Source organism: Hyla sarda, chromosome 10 (genome assembly GCF_029499605.1).
Source record: "Hyla sarda isolate aHylSar1 chromosome 10, aHylSar1.hap1, whole genome shotgun sequence".
NCBI lineage: Eukaryota > Metazoa > Chordata > Amphibia > Anura > Hylidae > Hyla > Hyla sarda.
The window spans coordinates 8670706-8695395 of record NC_079198.1 but is presented as its reverse complement, the minus strand read 5'-3'; the positions used below and the strand labels follow the sequence as shown (position 1 = coordinate 8695395).

At 41.3% G+C, this 24690-nt stretch overlaps 1 protein-coding gene across 1 annotated transcript; it reads left to right on the top strand.

Annotated features, from left to right (window-relative positions):
• Positions 1 to 695: 695 nt before the first annotated feature.
• LOC130294270 (uncharacterized) lies at positions 696 to 23242 on the top strand. Its single transcript, XM_056543882.1, has 6 exons — positions 696 to 785; positions 1821 to 1949; positions 4086 to 4232; positions 5621 to 5761; positions 22238 to 22363; positions 23088 to 23242. Exons 1-6 carry the CDS (start codon positions 734 to 736, stop codon positions 23240 to 23242), a joined length of 750 nt encoding a protein of 249 aa, XP_056399857.1. The 5' UTR covers positions 696 to 733.
• The last annotated feature ends 1448 nt before the right edge of the window (positions 23243 to 24690 follow it).

Genomic DNA, 24690 nt, shown 5'->3' with positions numbered 1-24690 from the left:
CGTCACTTCAAAGGAATGGTTAAGAGTTTTAGGTGCCTTAAAGGGGTACTCCGCCCCTAGACATCTTATCCCCTATCCAAAGTGGTGGGACCCCCACAATCTCCCTGTTGCACCCGGCGTTCGTTTAGATTATCGGGTGCAGCGGCAGAGGCTCAAAACATCACAGTCACGTCCCACTTGTGACATCACGACCACGCCCCCTCCCATAGACTTGCATCGAGGGGCGTGGTCGTGATGTCACGAGCGGGGTGTGACCGTGACATCACGAACCTCCGCCCCGCATTTTGGAAACTGACTGGGAATGTATTTCAGAAAAAAAGAATAGCTGTTTAGAGGTTTTGCCCATCGTCGGTACAAACCAGTCTTTCCCAACCAATGTGCCTCCAGCTGTTGCGCAACTACAACCCCCAGCATGCTTGGAGTTGTAGTTGTGCAACAACTGGGGGCACCTTGGTCACCGTCCCTGATCCTCTGTGTGCTAAACAGCTCTCGGCTGATACATTTTGCCTGTACCGGTGCATTGTGGTCTACCCTCAACTGTGTAACCAGTGTTACAAAATCGGCTCTGCTACATCTGCGATCTCTCCTTTGCTGCCGGGTTACGTTATCCTCCTAAATGTTTTTATTTCAGTCTGTTTTCTTGTTTGTCCTGGAGATCTTCCTCCACGCCCCAGAGACATAAATACAGCCGACTCACCACAAGTCTCAGCGCGGATTGCCGGATCCTTCCAGGATGAAGGTTGTGCAGAGATTACTTTGTCTTCTGGCGCCTCTCATAGTAACAGGTACGTTTCCATTATCTTTTACGAAACTTCTGCCATATTGTACACAACCCCTGTTTGTACCGATATAATGTGTAATTTCTCTCTATCACAAAGAGCTGATAGCGTCACTTGATGGACCACCATTGATTGACATGGATTATGGGTTAATTTCCCCAGTATTCCCAAGTCAACCCTACAATGATTCCTCCATAAGTGAGGCTGGTCAAAGAGATTCCGGAACCTTTCATGATCAACATCATCGATATATTGTGTCCAACCTCATCTAGATACTCTTCTCGGTTCTTCTTTTATCCTCAGTATCTAAAGAAATAGACAATTCTTGGGCCCTAATGGTTGTTGGGTCTTTCTTTTTGCCATGTTTTTAATGGGGGTAATCTGGTGGAAAACATTTTTTTAAATCAACTGGTGCCCGAAATTAAAACAGATTTGTAAATTATTAACTTCTATTAAAAAATCTTTACCCTTCCAGTACTTATTAGCAGCTATATGCTACAGAGGAAATTTTTTTCTTTTTGAATTTCTTTTTTGTCTTGTCCACAGTGCTCTCTGCTGACACCTGATGCCCGTATCAGGAATTGTCCAGAGCAGGAGAAAATTCTCATAGCAAACCTATGCTGCTCTGGACAGTTCCTGACACAGACAAAGGTGTCAGCAAAGAGCACTGTGGACAACACCAAAAAGAAATTCAAAAAGAAAGTAATTTCCTCTGTAGCATTGAGCTGCTAATAAGTACTGAAAGGATTGAGATTTTTCAAAGAAGTAATTTACAAAGCTGTTTAACTTTCTGTCACCAGTTCATAAAAAAAAAAAAAAAAAAATAGTTTTCCACCGGAGTACCCCTTTAATGAATAACAAAAATACTGAAACCACGAAGACCTGCGATACTTTAAGTTTAGACCAAATGGAAGATGACAGATGGTTCTAATGAATTGGAGCCCAAAAAAATTAAAAAAAATTAGTTACCCCTAATGCCAACACCAGATCCTCAGCTCCTGGGGTCTAACAATGAATCCGATGAATGTTTTTGTCTTGTAGCACGCGCTCTTACCTGCACATCTTGTGTGTGTCTGAATGAGGTGACCCCAACGTGTACGAATTCTTCAGCGGTCCAATGTTCTCCCTCTGAAGTCTGCGCCACCACATACCGGAAAACCACCTCCCAGAGTAAGCATTGACCTAGACGATGGGACCTAGACGATGGGACCTAGATGATGGGGACCTAAATGATGGGGACCTAGATGATGGGGACATAGACGATGGGGACATAGACGATGGGGACATAGACGATTGTGACATAGACGATGGGGACCTAGTCGATGGGACCTAGATGATGGGGACCAAGACGATGGGGACATAGATGATGGGGACCTAGACAATGGGGACCTAGACGATGGGGACATAGATGATGGGGACCTAAATGATGGGGACCTAGACGATGGGGACATAGACGACGGGGACCTAGACGCTGGTGACCTAGATGATAGGAACATAGATGATGGGGATCTAGACGATGGGGACATGGACGATGGGGACCTAGACAATGGGGACCTAGACGATGGGGAAATAGACGATGGGGACATGGACGGTGGGGACCTAGACAATGGGGACCTAGACGATGGGGACCTAGATGATGGGGACATAGACAATGGGGACCTAGACGATGGGGACATAGACAATGGGGACCTATACGATGGGGACATGGACGATGGGGACATGGACGATGGGGACCTAGATGATGGGACAAGCCGTGGCCAATAAGGTCAGAATATGTGGTGTCCATATATTATTATTTATGTAAAATCTTAAAATAAGTCTGTGCAGAGTGGTGGTGCAGTCGGTTGTGCTACAGATAGGTGATTATTATCGACTAATGTTTGGCCGGATGCCTGACTCTTTGTTCTCCACTAAATTCCCGTCATTCCATCAGCCTGGCCGACTGAGCTCCATATACCGGAGCATGACGGCAATGTGAACAAGCTCTTAGCTTTCACCTTCTAGGTAGGGCTCCCTGTAGCTCGCTTTTTCCTGTAGGTAGAATCCCATGTAGGTATCTTGCACCCTGTAGGTCATGTGACCCACTTCTACACATTTACAATAACCATTGCATTACATGACTTAAAGGGGTACTCCACTGCCCCAGTGTTCAGAACATTTTGTCACGCCACGCCCCATCAATTCAAGTCTATGGGAGGGGGCATATCGGTTGCCACACCCCCTCCCATAGACTTGCATTGAGGGGGTGTGGCGTAATGTCATGAGAGGCGTAGCCGTGTAGGCCCCGCAGCCAGCACCCAGCGCTCAAAACTAAATGTTTTACAAAGGCTTGGGCAGTGGAGTACCCCTTTAAGCAATGCAATGGTTAACTTTCCCTGTACTGCCACTACTGGTGGATATTGTAAATGTGTATGAGAAGTGGGTCACATGACCTACAGGGGGCAAGATACGAAATGTTCTGAACACTGGGGCAGTAGAGTACCCTTTTAATACCTCTGTATAAGAACATGTGAAAGCAATACAGTATATTAGACAGGTTTAACTCACAATACCCAACAGGAGACAGTCTACAGCTGCACTACAACCAATAGACTCCTATGTATATGGGCAGCTTAAGGTGATCTCTTTACGGGGGTCTCTAAGGTGGACTCTTTAGGGGGGTCTTTTTAAGTTGGTTTCCAGGGTGGTATCTTTAGGTTGATTTCCAGGGTGGTCTCTTGGGTGGACTCTTCAGGGTGGTCTCTTTAGGTTGGTTTCCAGGGTGGTCTCTTGGGTGGACTCTTCAGGGTGGTCTCTTTAGGTTGGTTTCCAGGGTGGTCTCTTGGGTGGACTCTTCAGGGTGGTCTCTTTAGGTTGGTTTCCAGGGTGGTCTCTTGGGTGGACTCTTCGGGGTGGTCTCTTTAGGTTGGTTTCTAGGGTGGTCTCTTGGGTGGACTCTTTAGACTTACTAATGCATTCATTATGCAGACCCTTACAAGGTTTTACCCTTTTTTCCCAAAATAGATAGAGTTACCTATAATATCATCTAACAAGGTGTGTTATTCTTCTTTTCTCTTAATAGATATCCAAGGTTAGGGGATAAGATGTTTCCAGTAGAGTACCCCTTTAACTCTACCGAGAGGGATTTTCACAGCTTGGCTATTGGTTGTGTTTGAATTCCGTATAGCGGGGTGTAAGATGAAAATGTCATGGCTTGTATGAAATACAATGAACAGGAAGGTTACACAGAGTCCATTAAAAGCAGAAGAGCATTTGTACAGCTAATCAGTAATCACCAAGGCGGTTTTTCCCCTTTACTCTTTATAGATGGCAAAGTAACCTATGACATCATCAGAGCCTGCGCACCAAAAGACAAGTGCGATAAGGTCGGAGGACTCTCCTCTTATAATGTCAGGATGACTATGGGCATAGGATGCTGCTCCACCGACAGATGTGCCCCGAATCTGCCGCAGCGTGAGTGATGGGGACGGGGAGATAGATAGATATGACGGGGAGATAAATAGATATGAGATAGATAGATATGAGATAGATAGATAGATAGATATGAGATAGATAGATATGAGATAGATAGATAGATAGATATGAGATAGATAGATATAAGATAGATAGATAGATAGATATGAGATAGATATGAGATAGATATAAGATAGATAGATAGATAGATATGAGATAGATAGATAGATATGAGATAGATATGAGATAGATAGATATGAGATAGATAGATATGAGATAGATAGATAGATAGATATGAGATAGATAGATAGATAGATAGATAGATAGAATGCAGAAAAGCAGAAGTAACTTTAGGTGCACGCAGCCATAGGAGACTTGGTTAAAGGGGTATTCCAGGCCAAAACTTTTTTTTATATATCAACTGGCTCCGGAAAGTTAAACAGATTTATAAATTACTTCTATTAAAAAATCTTAATCCTTCCAATAGTTATTAGCTTTGGAAGTTGATTTGCTGTTTTCTGTCTAACTGCTCTCTGATGACTCACGTCCCAGGAGCTGTGCAGCTCCTATGGGGATATTTTCCCATCATGCACAGCTCCCGGGACGTGACATCATCATTGAGCAGTTAGACAGAAAACTTCAGAAGCTAATAACTATTGGAAGGATTAAGATTTTTTAATAGAAGTAATTTACAAATCTGTTTAACTTTCTGGAGCCAGTTATATATATGATATATATAAAAAAAGGTTTTTCCTGGAATACCCCTTTAAGGACTCCAACTTCAAGATAAAAGATATAACCGCAGCATGTGCTGCGGTTATATCTTTTTGATAGATAGATAGATTTGAGATAGAGAGATATGAGATAGATAGATAGATATGAGATAGATAGATATGAGATAGATAGATACATAGATAGATAGATAGATAGATAGATATGACATAGATAGATACATAGATAGATAGATAGATAGATATGAGATAGATACATATGAGATAGATAGATATGAGATAGATAGATAGATAGATAGATATGAGATAGATAGATATGAGATAGATATATAGATAGATATGAGATAGATAGATATGAGATAGATAGATAGATATGAGATAGATAGATATGAGATAGATAGATACATAGATAGATAGATAGATAGATATGACATAGATAGATACATAGATAGATAGATAGATAGATATGAGATAGATACATATGAGATAGATAGATATGAGATAGATAGATAGATAGATAGATATGAGATAGATAGATATGAGATAGATATATAGATAGATATGAGATAGATAGATAGGAGATAGATAGATAGATATGAGATAGATAGATAAATAGATAATGTTTCTTATTCTATATTATTCTATATGACTATACAGTGACACAGGACACTTCTGCCTACAATGACGTCCAATGTAGCACCTGCTCCTCCTCCCAGTCTACGATCTGTCAGACAATAGGGAATATGACGTGTACCGGACAGGAGACTCGCTGCGTCACCTACTCAATGAGCGGTACAGGTAAGAACCCTGAGATGTTCGGGGAAGAGATGAGCGAACTTACAGTAAATTTGATTCGTCACGAACTTCTCGGCTCGGCAGTTGATGACTTATCCTGCGTAAATTAGTTCAGCTTTCAGGTGCTCCGGTGGTCTGGAAAAGGTGGATACAGTCCTAGGAAAGAGTCTCCAGCCCACCGGAGCACCTGAAAGCTGAACTAATTTACGCAGGATAAGTCATCAACTGCCGAGCCGAGAAGTTCGTGACGAATCGAATTTACTGTAAGTTTGCTCATCTCTAGTTTGGGGAACAAAGTCTCCAACTGATCTAAGTTGGTTTCTAAGGACTTTTTGCCTGACAACCCCACTAAAAAGAGCAAAAAACACTCTGGTTGCTACTAGGCATGAGTCCCTAGAAACAGACTGTCAGGCTGGATTGAGTGAAAACTGGCGGGATAGAAGAAGGAAAAACGACTTAATAATAATAATCGCCATATTCACCACATCAGGTGTTAAAGGAGTACTCCTGTGCATTTTTTTTTTAACCCTCTGTACTCACCTTCCTACGTTGCCCCATTGCGCTGATATCGATGTCCCGTTCTCCGGTCCCCGACTTCTTCCGCTTCCTGTAAGTCGAAGAGTCACGTGACACTCAGCGTATCACCGGCCGCAGGGGGACACTGCTGCGTCCAATGATACGCTGAACGCCACGTGACTCTTCGACTTACAGGAAGCGGAAGAAGTTGGGGACCGGAGAATGGGACATCGATATCAGCGCAACGGGGGAACGTAGGAAGGTGAGTTAAAGTTTGTTTTGTGGCGGTTGGCAGCCCGGGCACAGAGGGTTAAAAAAAAACTCACCGGAGTACTCCTTTAAGGCGTACCTCCAATGACGGCCCTGGCTGCAGGATAGGTGGGTACATTTTGCAGCAACTTGCTCTGGGACTATTGCGATCAGGTGACATATTTGCCGGAAGTTCCATACAAGTCTCCGGATTGTAATAGTCTCAGAGCACGTTGCTGCAAAATTTAAAGGGGTACTCCACATTTTGTACAGAACGCTTAGAGACAGAGGCAGTGATCTTGACCTCGTGATGTCACACCACACCCCCTCCATTCATGTCTATGGGAGGGGGGGCGTTTCTGAAGACACGCCCCCTCCCATAGACATGAATGGAGGGGGTGTGGTGTAACATAACGAGGGGCGTGGCCAGAACGTCACGACCACTGCCGCAGGAACCCAGCTTTTGTTTAGAACGCCGGGTGCTGCGGGAGATCACAGGGTCCCCAGCGGCAGGACCCCCCACAATCAGACATCTTATCTTAGCCGGGACCTTCATCAGAGGAACACTTTAATAAACTGGCTCCCTCTGTGGTGGGGGTATTACCATAAAATGCATGCAGTTCTGTCACAGTGTATACATGACTTCATATTTCTTCTATATAATAATACTTATATCTTAATAATTCATATTATACGACCTCAATTATACCCCATTAATTAAAAAGATTGAAGACACCATTAAAGGGGTTATCCAGAGAAAATCTTTTATATATATATATATATATATATATATATATATATATGTATATATATATATATATATATATATATATATATATATATACTGGCTCCAGAGAGTTAGACAGATTTGTAAATTTCTTCTATTAAAAAATCTTAATCCTTTCAGTACTTACGAGCTGCTGAAGTTGAGTTGTTCTTTTCTGTCTTAGTGCTCTCTGATGACACCTGTCTCGGGAACTGTCCAGTTTAGAAGCAAATCCCCATAGCAAACCTCTTCTACTCTGTGCAGTTCCCGAGACAAGCAGAGATGTCAGCAGAGAGCACTGTTGTTAGACAGAAAAGAACAACTCAACTTCAGCAGCTGATAATTATTGGAAGGATTAAGATTTTTTTATTAGAAGTGATTTACAAATCTGGTTAACTTTCTGTTGCCAATATATATATATTTTTTTTTTTTTTTTTTTTTTACGTTTTTTTCCTGGAAATCCCCTTTAAATCTTGTCCTGTGGTTAGGTTCAAGTGGTTTTTATAGAATTTTTCAAGAATTTTTACAATACAATAAACAAGGCCATTACAACAGTATGACCAAAAAGAAAATAGTATAAAACAAATAAAATTATAACATATGTGTGTACATAAATATATATATATATATATATATATATATATAATAGTATGAAAACAGTCCCGTGGTTAGGATGAAAAAACCTACTACAATGTCTAATATTACCCAAACTTATATATGTCTTATATCTCTCATCATATGTTTTATGCGTCAATTATTTACATATGTCCTTTACTTGTTACATGACATCTAGGAAATATGCAGTAAAAGATGCGTCATTCCCTATTTTTATCGCAATTGGACTGTATAGGGCTTAATACTTCTGCAGTACACTATACTACGACAGTCTATGGGGGGGGGGGCTTCTAAAGAATATTTTGGGGGAGTTTAGTTCATTATTTGTAGAGTCTTTGTGTCTCAGGCTTTTTGTTTCATCCAGGTGCTGATTCGGTCTATCGAGGCTGCGGGACCCCCTCTCTATGTGACATCCAGCATTACACGGCAATACTGAAGGGGTATACAGTCGAGCACAGCTTCACCTGCGGCACCCACAGTGTTCTGAGCGGGGGCATCACTCATGGAATTGTTCTTATAGGGGTATTAAGTGTTATCATGATGAATCATACAATGTAAATATATATATATATATATATATATATATATATATATATATATGATTCCTTATCCAGAAAGCCCGCGGAGTGCTAATGGCCTTTTTGAATCTCCGTTCTACACCGGAAGCAGTGCTTCTCCCTAAGGAGAATATCTGCCCCTTTTAGCTACATATATATATATATTTAGAGCAGAAGGCAGCACATCCAGGTACACAGTAGTAGGTGCAAGTAGGTCTATGGGGCCCCGATCCCAAAAGAGCATATCCAGGAATGAAGGTGACCGCAGCACACTGAGATATCCAAGAAAAGTGGTTTATTCCATGAACAGAAAGTGCAAGCACTTTCTGTTCATGGAATAAACCACTTTTCTTGGATATCTCAGTGTGCTGCGGTCACCTTCATTTCTGTAGATATATATATATATATATATATATATATATATATATATATAGAATGTGAAGCAGCACTACAAATACAAAAATATATAGTTTCAGGGTTTCCTCATATAGACAAAAAGCAACGCAGCACTCCAAAAGTAGTTACAAAATACAAAAAAGTGGATTTATTTGTATATATATATATATACTTGTATGCGTCTACATATATATGTATGCGTCTTCCAGCATATTTTCAGAAGGTCTGGAGATATTTCGGTTGAACTTGGGAACACATCTTTCTTATATGTCAAATAAGAATACAGTGGAGTTTAGGAATGTCCGTATACCGACAAATAACATTAACTATTCTTCAACTACCTGCCGGCCAGTTAAATCATACTTTACCATGATATTGGTCAGGATGTTTAAAAGTCCCGGTTAATCTTTTCAGACCGAGAGTAACAGGTGATGGACCATAAATCTCATAGACTTGTATGGGCTCCGCTGTTACTCCTGTGCCACAGAGATTGTCGGTAGAGTTGAGCAAACTTACAGTGAATTGGCTCGTAGCGAACCTCGCAGCTCGGCTGTTGATTACTTTAGTCTGCGTAAATTAGTTCAGCTTTCCAAGGGCTCTGGTTGCCTGGAAAAGTCCGGGATGACGGGTTTTTGTTTCCTAGGTCTGTATCCACCTTTTCCAGGCAACTGGAGCCCTTGGAAAGCTGAACTAATTTATGCAGACTAAAGTAATCAACAGCCGAGCTGCGAGGTTCGCTACGAGCCAATTCACTGTAAGTTTGCTCAACTCTACCGACAATCTCTGTGGCACAGGAGTAACAGCGGAGCCCATACAAGTCTATGAGCTTTATGGTTCATCACCTGTTACTCTTGGGCTGAAAAGATTAACCAGCACTTTTAAACATCCTGACCAATATCATGGTAAAGTATGATTTAACTGGCCGGCAGGTAGTTGCAGAAAATAGTTAGTGTGGGGGCAGGGAGAGGGGACAGGGTGGACAGGGGGGGGGGAGAAGATTTATAGCAGTATGAGAGAGGGGGGAGAGAAGACATCAGTACAGGAGCAGGGAGAAGGCATGAAAGTGCTGCAGTGGGGAGTGCAGGGAGGACAAGCAGCTTATCGCTACTGGGGCTTCAGGAGACTGGGGAAGCTGGGTGGCATGCAGTATGCAAGGCAGAAGTGAGAAGTGCAGGGAGGACATTGCTCTCCAGTACCCAGTGATATCCCCCCAAGGTAAGGATGGGTATCAGTATAATTAGGTAGGTCTAGGTTTAGGTAGGAAGACCGGGCAGCACCAGGTACTGATCTAGTACTCAATAAGACAATGTATGTTCTGTTACGTGTGATTATACAAAACCACAAACAAGTTATATAAGACACAACTGAGAAAATGAATGAAATATTTAAGATCCACTTCACCTTTAATAAAGTTCATAAAGCAAATAATAAAAAATGCCAACATGAAATACAATACAATATATCCATGTTTTGCGGTTTAGTCATTGCTGATTATATCTATTTATTTCCCAATGTCTTTTCTTTAACATTTTGTCTGTTTATCTTTGTGTTCAATAAAGATTATTTTAATGCAAGAAAAAAATACCAACATGATATTACATTGAAAAACCTTTAAATGGGGTATTCCGGATTTATACATCTTATCCTCTATCCAAAGGACAGGGGATAAGATGTATGATCGCGGGGGTCCCGCCAATGGGGATCTCGGTGCAGCCCCTGGAATTCTGTGCCGGGCACTGCCTCTGAGACAGGGATGTGAGGTCACGGAAACGCCCCCTAGTGATGTTACGCCACACCCCCTTCATTCATGTCTATGGGAGGGGGCGTGGCAGCTGCCACGCCCCTCCCATAGACATGAATGAAGAGGGCGTGGCTTGACATCACTAGGGGGAGTGGCCGTGACATCCCCGTCACGGAGGCAGTGCCTGTGGCACTTTGGATAGGGGATAAGATGTATAAAGCTGGAATACCCCTTTAAATTAAAACCTAGATGCTTCCATGCACCATGAAAGGATCATATGAAAAACACCTGCTGGACAGTACAAGATGCACTATACTACAGACAATAACGAATGAAAAGGAAACGGCGATAACCGAAAAGATCCCAAAATCTAATGGCATGAAATCATAAGTGAAGTTAATAATACAGTACCAAAGTTTAGTTTAGATGTTACTGCCTCCCAGCATCCATGATAAGCCCAGTGGGGGAACAGAATCCTGACATGTTTCGCTGTATGCCATAGCTTCCTCAGGGGTAATTGTTTGTCCTCATTCTCTTGTTGATATAGTGTTTTACCATTAAAATACATCACAAATCACAGGATGACTCTTATACATCCTGTGAATCCAGGTTTCCCCCTAGGTAAATCCTGTCCAGGCTGTTATTATGGGGTTTTGTTGCCTTTATGGCTACACCAAGATCGGTATAACCGCGTCTGCATGTGGTGTAACAGTACATATCAAAGAAGGTTTGATCGCATCATAGTAACTAAGAAAAGTCCTGTGCAAATAACAATGAAGGTGACACAGAGCTACATAGTATACTAAATCTTATCAAGATGATCGCAGACATCCTTACGATAGACTACATTGTCCTATACCATACGTCCTACAAGAAAAACATAAAACATATGGAAAATGTACACATAATATAAAACCACCTCTATTCAAAGTCCCAGGATGGGAAAAGGGACTTTTAACCAATTTGTCTTAGAGATTAGTTGCCGTTTAAATAGTAATGTTTGGAATTAATGTTAAAGGGGTACTCTGCCCCTAGACATCTTATGCCCTATCCAAAGGATAGGAGATAAGATGTCTGATTGTGGGGGACCCCCGCGATCTCAACTTTGGCACCCCAGACATTTGGTGCGTGGAGCAAACTTCGCTCTGTGCCCGATGACTGGCATTGTGGGATGGAGACTCGTGATGTCACGGCCACACCCCCTCAATGCAAGTCTATGGGAGGGGGCGTGATGGCTGTCATGCCCCTTCCCATAGACTTGCATTGAGGGGGCATGGCCGTGATGTCCAGAGCAGGGCGTGGCCGTGTAGTTACAAGCTCCCAGCGCTGCACCTGACGCTCTAAACGAACACCGGGTGCAGCAGGGAGATCGCGGGGTCCCCAGCGGCGAGACCCCCGCGATCAGAAATCTTATCTCCTATCCTTTGGATAGGAGATAAGATGTCTAGGATTAGATGTCTTAGGATTAGATGGTTGTTCTCTCAGTGTCACAAGCCTGTGGTACAACATACTGTGCCCCCATAGTAGTTAGGCTCCCTCTGTACCCCCATATAGTAGTTAGGCTCTGTGTCCCTATATAGTAGTTGGGCTCCCTCTGTACCCCCATATAGTAGTTAGGTCTTTTCTGTGCCCCCATATAGTAGTCCCCACACTTTGCCCCTATACAGTAGTTAGGCCCCCTCTGTGCTCCCACATGGTAAATAGGCCCTTTATCCATCTGTGCCCTATATAGTAGAAAGTTTAGTAGATTGGTCAATTGGTGCCAGAAAGTTAAACAGATTTGTAAATTACTTCTATTTAAAAAAAAAATAATCCTTCCAGTACTTATTAACTGCTGAATACTACAGAGGAAATTATTTTCTTTTTGGAACACAGAGCTCTCTGCTGACATCATGAGCACAGTGCTCTCTGCTGACACCTCTATCCATTTTAGGAACTGTCCAGAGCAGCATATGTTTATCATGGGGATTTTCCCCTACTCTGGACAGTTCCTGAAATGGACAGAGGTGTCAGCAGAGAGCACTGTGCTTGTGATGTCAGCAGAGAGCTCTGTGCTTGTGATGTCATCAGAGAGCTCTGTATTCCAAAAAGAAAACAATTTTCTCTGTAGTATTCTGCTGCTAATAAGTACTGGAAGGATTAGGATTTTTTTAATAGAAGTAATTTACAAATCTGTTTAACTTTCTGGCACCAGTTGATTTAAAAAATAAAATAAAAAGTTTGCCACTGGAGTGCCCCTTTAACATGGTAGGGCCCAATACTGTACACTCATATAGTAGTCAATCCCCCTATGTGTTATTAGTTAGGACCTATGAAAATAATAATTGTGTCCAGATTCCCCTCTCTTTGCTCCCGGTTCAGGCACCATGGTATAGTGGTCTTGCGCTGCCTCTGCGGTGACCAAACTGGGGGCTGCTAACTCTCTGTCCATTGCTATGTACTTTCCAACTGTGTGTGCGTCCTGAGGATGCAGTAGAAGCTAGGAGAGGTAGGATGCATGTGCAGCAAATCCCTAGGTGCCCCCTTCCCCTTCAGGCCTGGTCGTGGTTGTACCGCCTGTAACCACGATCAATCTGCCCTTGGTGAGGATTACATGGAAAGCAATGCCAGGTCTTTTTTTTCCACCACTAGGAATGAGGAAGAGTTACGGTAAATTCACCGGTAATTATTATTGTTGTAAAGATTAAATATTGGCACCAACTTCAGGCAGAAATACTGGTTGGGCCAGTGGTCCAGCCTCTTGGTGGTAACCGTATCGGCGTTCTGCCAATGATCTAAGGTTACATCCTCCATAATTTGAACCTCCAAATCCCATCTTCAGGACTTCTCTTGTGCTGCACCAGTTCTCCCTATACTAGTGGTTCTCAACCTGGGGTACAAGTACCCCAAGGGGTACTTAGCAGTTCTCTAGGGGGTACTTGAAAAAAAATCAATAATGGCAGCCACAGCTACTGGTTACTGGTCCGGACCACTTTGAAAGAAATGGTAGGCTGCCGTCACTGCACCGAGGAGCGGGAGGACAGCAAAGGGGAAGCGCGGGCACTGCGCTGCTGTGGGCAGGAAATGCCATCAGCTCCACTGCCCCTGCAGACCGGGTTCCTACTGCTATGAGCCATAACAATAGGTCCCCAGACCAGAGGAGCAGTGGAGCACCAAAGCGAGACAGTATGGTGGCCTACAACTGTATATGGGGGCATTTTGGGGGCCTACAGCTATATTTGGGGGCACAGAGGGGCCTAAAAACCTTATGGGGACACAATGCGGGTCCAATACTGTGTGTGACAATAAACATGGGGAGTTTGTAAATAGGTGGGTATTGTACTGCAGAAAGGAGCCTAAAAAGTCTTGTATGGGAGAAATCTTCACGGCGGTCTAGGCCAGATAGAGAAGAAAAGTAAAGTAAACAACTCTGGTTAGAGAAGACGTCACCTGTAAATCGGGGGACTGGGGAGATAGGGAGAGGAACAGGGGGCCTGTTATAGAGGAAAGTAAAGCATATGAATTATATTATAATCATTACAAAATGTCTCTAATATGGGGGTACAATTTTTTGGGAATGGGCTGTCAAGGGGAACTCAGGCACAAAAGGTTGAGAACCACTGATCTAGAACAAATCTTCTTAGACAGACCTATCAATATCACATTTAATAATACTACTCTCCTCTGCCTATATCCTCCTTCTACATTATTTCTCAAAACCGGATTCTTTCATTTAGCACTATCCTTACACTTCACGCCAAACAGTGCCATGCAGTTTATGAATAATACTGTCATACAGTGCCTATATAACATTGCCATGCAGTGTATACATAATAATGTCTTACAGTGCCTATATAAAACTGTCATACTGTATATACATAATACTGTCATACAGTGCCTATATAAAAGTGTCCTATTGTGTATACATAATACTGTCATACAGTGCCTATGTAATAGTGTCATACTGTGTATACATAATACTGTCATACAGTGCCTATGTAATAGTGTCATACTGTGTATACATAATACTGTCATACAGTGCCTATGTAATAGTGTCATACTGTGTATACATAATACTGTCATACAGTGCCTATATAATAGTGTCACACTGTATATACATAATACTGTCATACAGTGCCTATATAATAGTGTCATACTGTGTATACATAATACTGTCATACAGTGCCTATATAATAGTGTCATACTGTGTATACATAATACTGTCATACAATGTCTATGTAATAGTGTCATACTGTGTATACATAATACTGTCATACAATGCCTATATAAAAGTGTCATACTATGTATACATAATACTGTCATACAGTGCCTATGTAATAGTGTCATACTGTGTATACATAATACTGTCATACAGTGCCTATATAAAAGTGTCATACTGTGTATACATAATACTGTCATACAGTGCCTATGTAATAGTGTCATACTGTGTATACATAATACTGTCATACAGTGCCTATGTAATAGTGTCATACTGTGTATACATAATACTGTCATACAGTGCCTATGTAATAGTGTCATACTGTGTATACATAATACTGTCATACAGTGCCTATGTAATAGTGTCATACTGTGTATACATAATACTGTCATACAGTGCCTATATAATAGTGTCATACTGTGTATACATAATACTGTCATACAGTGCCTATATAATAGTGTCATACTGTGTATACATAATACTGTCATACAATGCCTATGTAATAGTGTCATACTGTGTATACATAATACTGTCAAACAATGCCTATATAAAAGTGTCATACTATGTATACATAATACTGTCATACAGTGCCTATGTAATAGTGTCATACTGTGTATACATAATACTGTCATACAGTGCCTATATAAAAGTGTCATACTGTGTATACATAATACTGTCATACAGTGCCTATATAATAGTGTCATACTGTGTATACATAATACTGTCATACAGTGCCTATGTAATAGTGTCATACTGTTTATACATAATACTGTCATACAGTGCCTATGTAATAGTGTCATACTGTGTATACATAACTGTTATACAGTGCCTATGTAATAGTGTCATACTGTGTATACATAATACTGTCATACAGTGCCTATATAAAAGTGTCATACTGTGTATACATAATACTGTCATACAGTGCCTATGTAATAGTGTCATACTGTGTATACATAATACTGGCATACAGTGCCTATATAATAGTGTCATACTGTGTATACATAATACTGTCATACAGTGCCTATGTAATAGTGTCATACTGTTTATACATAATACTGTCATACAGTGCCTATGTAATAGTGTCATACTGTGTATACATAACTGTTATACAGTGCCTATATAATAGTGTCATACTGTGTATACATAATACTGTTATACAGTGCCTATATAATAGTGTCATACTGTGTATACATAATTCTGTTATACAGTGCCTATATAATAGTGTCATACTGTGTATACATAATACTGTCATACAGTGCCTATATAATAGTGTCATACTATGTATACATAATACTGTCATACAGTGCCTATATAATAGTGTCATACTGTGTATACATAATACTGTCATACAGTGCCTATATAATAGTGTCATACTGTGTATACATAATTCTGTTATACAGTGCCTATACAAAAGTGTCATACTGTGTATACATAATACTGTTACATAAAGGGAATATATATATATATATATATATATATATATATATATATTAGTCTATAAATGTCACTGATGGGCGCGCATGTGCCAGAAACGCATCTGATACCTGTTTTACGCCATGTTCAATAAAGTTGGATGTCACACCCCCTCCCATAGGCTTGCATTAAGGGGGTGGGGGGGTGTGACGTCATGAGAGGGCGGGGCTATGACATCACAAGCTCCCGGTGCAGGCTCCAGCGTTCGGAACAGTTTGTTCCAAACGCTGAGCAGCGGAGTACCCCTTTAACTGCTGGATCGTCCCGTTCTTCATTCACTGCAGATTTGGTCACTGTCCCTTGAAATAGCACTTTTATGGCGGCTTAGCTGAATGTTGGGAAAACTGAAGTGTGCTAGCACGTGTACGCGAAAATGACTTCTGTAGATGTACTATATGCGCATGAATTTAAGGATTTCTAGCTCTGCAGTTCTGAAGTTCACACGAGAATCTTCACAGATGGTTAACCATGGTGTAACATGCAATAAAGGACTCCACTTTAGGTCCTTGTTTAGCTCTAGCCTTTCTGGAAAATGCTCTCCACTTGGAGGCTTAAAGGGGTACTCCAGTGGAAAACAGTTTTTAACAATCAACTGGTGCCAAAAAGTTAAAAAGATTTGTAAATGTACTTCTATTTAAAAATCTTAATCCTTCCAGTACTTATCAGCTGCTGTATGCTCCAGAGGAAGTTGTGTAGTTCTTTTCAATCTGGTCACAATGCTCTCTGCTGACTCCTCTGTCCGTGTCAGGAACTGTCCAGAGAAGGAACAAATCCCAATAACAAACCTCTCCTGCTCTGGACAGTTCCTGACACGGACAGAGGTGTCAGCAGAGAGCACTGTGGAAAGAACTACACAACTTCCTGTGGAGTTTACAGCAGCTGATAAGTACTGGAAGGATTAAGATTTTTTTTTATAGAAGTAATTTACAAATCTGTTTAACTTTTTGGCACCAGTTGATTAATAAAAAAAAATTGTTTTCCTCCAGAGTACCCCTTTAAGAATCTCTAAGATTAAGAAATTGGGACGCTGGAAAAAATGGTCACATGATCCCTGGACAATTCTATCAGACAGATCTTAAAAAAAGTCTGAATCAAGATGAAAGAACAACAGACAAGGCCACCACGAGATCATCAACCCAACCACAAATTACAGGCCACGTTTCCATCTGCGCCAGAACACGGAAGCACAAACCAAACTGCGAAACCAGAACAAAAAAACACCGGGACCACAGGAAATACAGGATCTGTGATCCAAAATCATCACCTTAATGTGAACCTTGAGACTTTACCATTGTTCTGTTTTTAGGGTCTCACATACACCTGAGAAGCAAATTCCCGGAGCACATAAGACTTGTGGGTAGAAATGCTACATTGATGGGGACAATATGGGCTCCGCAACATCGAAATGACAACACAAGATGGAAAAGTTATGAAATTATGGAGATCACAGGATGGACATGGTAGCACGTTTAGGCCAAGCTCATGTCAACATAGCATTAAAGGGGTTATCCAGAAAAATAAAGTCTTAATCCTTCCAGTACTTATGAGCTGCTGAAGTTGAGTTGTTCTTTTCTGTCTAAGTGCTCTCTGATGACACCTGTCTCGGGAACTGTCCAGAGTAGAGGCAAATCCCCATAAAAAAAACCTCTTCTACTCTGTGCAGTTCCCGAGACAAGCAGAGGTGTCAGCAGAGAGCACTGTTGCCAGACAGAAAAGAACAACTCAACTTCAGCAGCTGATAATTATTGGAAGGATTAAGATTTTTTAATAGAAGTAATTTACAAATCTGTTTACCTTTCTGAAGCCAGTTTATATATAAAAGAGGGGTACTCCGCCTCTAGACATCTTATCCCCTATCCAAAAGATAGAGGATAAGAAGTCTGATTGTGGGGGTCCCACCACTGGGGACCCCGTGATCTCCCTGCTGTACCTGGCATTCGTTTAGAGCATCGGGTGCAGCGCAGGAGGCTCGTGACGTCACGGCCGCACAATGTCACGGCTACGCCCCCTCAATGCAAGTCTATGGGAGAGGGCGTGACGGCCGCTACGCCCCCTCCCATAGACATGCATTGAGGGGGCATGGCCGTGACATCACGAACGGGGCATAACTGTGACATCACGAGCCTCTCCACATCGCCAGTCATCTGGCACGGAGCGAAGTTCGCTCCATGCAGTGGATGTCTGGGACTGGGATGCCATAGCCAAGATATTTTATCTTCTATCATTTGGATAGGGGATAAGATGTCTAGGGGTGGAGTACCCCTTTACAGACTGTTACTTTTGGGTACATGTGGTAATGACTAATACTAGCTAAAGTATGAGTGGCTTTGGCAAAGGCCAAGCCTTGCCTAATTTTGAATTGTTTTAGGTCCCACTCTTTACCCAGAAAAAGATAGTTGGACCTGGAACTGGTTCCTGAATCTATTGGCTAGGAGACTACATGTGACCAAATATTTGTGAAATATCGCAAATTCGGATATGGCCTATGCCGCTCAACACTAGTGAGCAGCCTGAGTGGTGTAAATGTCCCACCATGGACTGCGGCATCTCAGGACTTATCTCCCATTGGGCACATCTGGGGCCATCACAAAGGGAGCTGCCGGAAACGGATCTTCAGGATTTTCAGGAACTGGAATGTTTATATGGAAAATCCTATAAATCTCCTTGTGATACCACCACCGACCTACAACACAACAAAATCAGCTCTGCTACATGTGTCACATGACTGAATATTCTGTAAACACCGGGTTACATTATCCTCCTAAATGTTTTTATTTCAGTCTGTTTTCTTGTTTGTCCTGGAGATCTTCCTCCACGCCCCAGAGACATAAATACAGCCGACTCACCACAAGTCTCAGCGCGGATTGCCGGGTCCTTCCAGGATGAAGGTTGTGCAGAGATTACTTTGTCTTCTGGCGCCTCTCATAGTAACAGGTACGTTTCCATTATCTTTTACGAAACTGCTGCCATATTGTACACAACCCCTGTTTGAGCCCAAATCATAGAAGAGGGAGATGATTCCTCTGTATTACGTAGAGCTGATGGCTTCACGTTGACTTGGTGGACCACTATTGACTTCCATGGATTATAAGTTAATTTAAAGGGGTACTCCGGTGGAAAACTTTTTAAATTTTTTTTTTTTTTATCAACTGGTGCCAGAAAGTTATACACATTTGTAAATTACTTCTATAAAAAAAAATCTTAATTCTTCCAGTACTTATTAGCGGCTGTATATTGCAGAGGAAATGCTTTTCTTTTTGGATTTCTCTCCTGTCACGAGCACAGTGACCTCTGCTGTCCATTTTAGGAACTGTCCAGAGCAGGAGAAAATCCCCATAGCAAACATATGCTGCTCTGGACAGTTCCTAAAATGGACAGCAGAGGTCACTGTGCTCGTGACAGGAGAGAAATCCAAAAAGAAAAGCATTTCCTCTGTAGTATACAGCCGCTATTAAGTACTGGAAGGAGGAAAAATTTTTAATAGAAGTAATTTACAAATCTGTCTAACTTTCTGGCACCAGTTCATTAAAAAAAAAAAAAAATAAATAAATAAAACAATTCCACGGGAGTACTCCGGTGGAAAACTTTTTTATTTATTTATTTATTATTATTATTATTTTTTTTATCAACTGGTGCCAGAATGTTAAACAGATTTGTAAATTACTTCTATTAAAAAATCTTAATCCTTCCAATACTTATTAGCGGCTGTATACTACAGAGGAAATGCTTTTCTTTTTAGATTTCTCTGATGTCACGACCACAGTGCTCTCTGCTGACCTCTGCTGTCCATTTTAGGAACTGTCCAGAGCAGGAGAAAATCCCCATAGCAAACATATGCTGCTCTGGACAGTTCCTAAAATGGACAGCAGAGGTCAGCAGAGAGCACTGTGGTCGTGACATCAGAGAAATCTAAAAAGAAAAGCATTCCCTCTGTAGTATACAGCCGCTAATAAGTACTGGAAGGATTAAGATTTTTTAATAGAAATAATTTACAAATCTGTTTAACATTCTGGCACCAGTTGATTTAAAAAAAAAATAATAATAATTTCCACGGGAGTACCCCTCCGGTGGAAAACTTTTTTAAAATTTTTATTATTCCATATGCGAATTTTCCACCGCGAATATCGGCATATCGTGATATATATTTGTAATGACGAATATTCGTTTCTTTTTTTTTTTTGAGAATTTTTATGAGAATTTTTGCAAATATCGGCACTTCCAAACAGGACACTGATTCCTCCCTTCTTTTAGGTGAAAGATATAATTGCGCACGCGCACTATGTGAATTTCATTACGAATTTTCGCATGACAAAACAAACAAACATAGCGAATATGCGAATTTCGCGAACATAGGATGAATATTCGTCCATATATTCGCAAAATATCGTGAATTCGAATATGGCCCCTGCTGCTCATCACTAGTCATTAGAACTTCCTCTAGAGCAGGGTTTCCCAAACAGTGTGCCTCCAGCTGTTGCAAAACTACAACTCCCAGCATGCCCGGACAGCCGACGGCTGTCCGGGCATGCTGGGAGTTGTAGTTTTGCAACAGCTGGAGAAACACAGCTCTAGACAGTCAACAAAATCAATTGATATGTGGTATCAAAAGAACTTCAGTGGAAAGACTCGGCATACAGCAGCCGAGATCTCAGCTTCCTGGACTCCTGTATAAATGGCTTAAAGGGGTACTCCGGTGGGAAAAAAAATGTATTCTAATCAACTGGTGCCAGAAAGTTAAACAGATTTGTAAATTACTTCTATTAAAAAATCTTAATCCTTCCAGTACTTATCAGCTGCTGTATGCTCCACAGGAAGTTGCGTAGTTCTTTCCAGTCTGACCCCAGTGCTCTCTGCTGACACCTCTGTTCAAGTCAGAAACTGTCCAGAGCTGGAGCAAATCCCCATAGCAAACCTCTCCTGCTCTGGACAGTTCCTAATATGGACAGAGGTGTCAGCAGAGAGCACTGTGGTCAGACTGGAAAGAACCACACAACTTCCTCTACAGCATACAGTAGCTGATAAGTACTGGAAGGATTAAGATTTTTTACTAGAAGTAATTTACAAATCTGTTTAACTTTCTGGCACCAGTTGTTTAAAAAAAAAAAAAAAAAAAAAAAAAAGGTTTTCCACCGGAGTACCCCTTTAAGTCAACCCTCCATAATGGAAAATGGTCCAGGAGATTCAGGACCTTTCATGATAAACTTGTCAATAGTGTTGCTCGCGAATATTCGCAATGCAAATTTTATTCGCAAATATCGCATATTCACGAATTCGCGAACATTCCCGAATATATCACTATATATTCGCAATTACGAATATTCGTTTTTTTTTTCTTCACAGTACACATCACAGTGATCATCCCTCTCTGCTTTCAGCTTGTGTGTGTAAAGAAGGCTCTAATACTACTGTGTGAGACCGCCGGGCGAATTTTCGCATATGCGAAAATCAGCATATGCGAACTTTCGCATATACGAAAATTCACATATGCATATTTTCGCATATGCGATTTTTTATATATATATATATACTAATTTTCGCATATGCTAATTTTAGCATATGCGAATTTTCGCATACGTGAATTTTTCGTATGCGAAAATAAATCGCGAAATATTACGAATATGCGAATTTAGCGAAAATATAATGAATATTCGTCCATATATTCGCGAAATATCGCGTATTCGAATATGGCCTATGCCGCTCAACACTACTTGTCAACTGGGGCCATGGATATAGACATTTATTGAGCCCGCAGTGTGTTTGGGGCCCTAAAGCAATCACATGACCGAAGCCCAGCTTTAGACAACCATTATGGCTAAAGAGAACCGGAGCAATGCAAATCTATGGAGCCCGGGTGACTCTGTAACTATATGATAGCCTCAACCTCTGTAGCGCCATCGTATGGGGTGAAAACGCCAGATCCTTAGATCCTTTGAACTCAATGAATGTTTTTTTGTTTTTTGTCTCCTAGGACACGCTCTTATGTGCACATCCTGTGTGTCTCTGAACGCGTGTGAGCTGAACTGTACTAGTGATTCAACCGTGCAATGTTCTTCCTCTGAGCTCTGCGCCACCGCATACCGGAAAAAATCTCACAGTAAGTCCTGACACAGACAAACTGAACAACGCGGAACGTACGGAGGCATCCTTGGTGTCCAGGAGTAGGGCGTAGACCATAAGTTTCTTTGTTACTCTATCTTGTGATGCCCACCAGTAGGAAGGGAATAATCGTGCAGGGCAAGATGGTGATAATATTCCTCCTTGTGTACTGGTATTATTGGTAATATTGGTCTCAGTATATAGGATTTGGTCAGTATCAGTATGATGGTAATATGTAAGGTGATAATATTCCTCCTTGTATACTGGTAATATTGGTCTCAGTATACAGAATTTGGTCAGTGACAGTATGATGGTAATAAGTATTGGGATAATATTCCTCCTTTTGTACTGGTATTATTGGTAATATTGGTCTCAGTATACAGGATTTGGTCAGTAACAGTATGATGGTAATAAGTATGGGAATAATATTCCTCGTGGTCGGACCCATCGTGATCTAAAATTTATCCTTAGGATAGGGGATACATTTAATATCCCTGAGTTCTGCTTTAACTCTACCGAGAGGGATTTTTTACAGCTTGGCTATTGGTTGTGTTTCAATTCCATATAGCGGGGTGTAAGGTGAAAATGTCATGGCTTGTATGAAATACAATGAACAGGAAGGTTACACAGAGTCCATTAAAAGCAGAAGAGCACTTGTACAGCTAATCAATGATTCATCATGAAGGATCTAACAAGGTGTTTTTCCCCTTTACTCTTCCCAGATGGAAAAATAACCTATGACATCATCAGAGCCTGCGCACCAAAAGACAAGTGCGATAAGGTTGGAGGCCTCTCCTCTTCTAATGTCAAGATGACTATGGGCATAGGATGCTGCTCCACCGACAGATGTGCCCCGGTTCTGCCGCAGTGTGAGTGAGGGGTAGTGTTGAGTGCGAATATTCAAAATGCTAATTTTTGCCACGAATATCGGCACTTCGCGATTTGACGAATATTTAGAATATAGTGATATATATTCGTAATGACAAATATTCCTTTTTTTTTGTTTGTTTTTTGCAAATATGCGAATATTCACGAATATCGGCACTTCCAGTAAGAGGACACTGATCCCTCCCTTCTTTTAGGCAAAATATATAATCGCGCATGCGTATTATGCAAATTTCATTACAAATTTTTGCATAAAAAAAAAGAGAATGAACATAGAGAATATACCAATTTTGCGAACATAGGTTGAATATTCGTCAATATATTCGCGAAATATCGCGAATTCGAATATGGCCCCCGCCGCTCATCACTAGTGATGGGGACACGGTTGGTTTTTCAGTCCCTGCATGCTGTCAGCGAGTGGCAACATCCAGAGGTAGAAAACTGAGCTGAGGGTATGTTACAGTGTGTCAGTCTAGGTGAATATCTCAGTACGCTAAATACCTTAATAATTGTGTTATCTTTGCTATAATGTATTTTGATACATGTATCACCCAGGTTGTTTAGCTCACAGAGAATTCTATAGACTGCATATTGTTTAACAAACCCTCAGCAGCGACAGCTATTGGGTCTGCATGGTTTGTAGGATTTGAATAAAAAACTATATTTTGACAGCAATAAAAAAAAAATGTTTTTTAAATTTAAAATAATGAGTAAATTACTTATAAGCGTTCTGTCTTTGTATTAAAATAACAGGCTGTCACGGTTAATACTTCAAGTACTAGATAATGTAGCGTTTGCTGTTCCGTTATCTACCAGCAGATGGCGCTGTGTTAACACTTTTTGCTCGCCAATACTTTACAGCTTTTGTGTTGTTCCTTTGGCCCCTGTAACAATAATAGTACAGAGGTCCCTCAAGTTACAATATTAATTGGTTCTGGGACGACCATTGTATGTTGAAACCATTGTATGTTGAGACCAGAACTCTATGGAAACCTGGTAATTGGTTCTGAAGTCAACAAAATGTCATCTGAAAATAGGAAAAAGTCAGGATTAAACAAAAATAAGTAGATAACTAATATAGATAAAGCAAATCCTTACATATAAAAGTAAGAAAGATCTGCTGGGAGCTGTAAATCTCTGTCTATGTCAGTGTTTCCCAACTAGGGTGCCTCCAGCTGTTGCAAAACTACAACTCCCAGCATGCCCGGACAGCCAAAGGCTGTCCGGGCATGCTGGGAGTTGTAGTTTTGCAACAGCTGGAGGCACCCTGGTTGGGAAACACTGGTCTTTGTAGAGGACAGGAGCTTCTTCAGGGTCCTGTACAGAACACGCAATGTCCTAAAAATGTAAAATGGAGCCACCCTCACCTGGTGTCCAAAGGAGCAGCTAACCCTGGTACAGGTAAAGAGTACAGAACATGTAATACCTCCCTGTACTGTA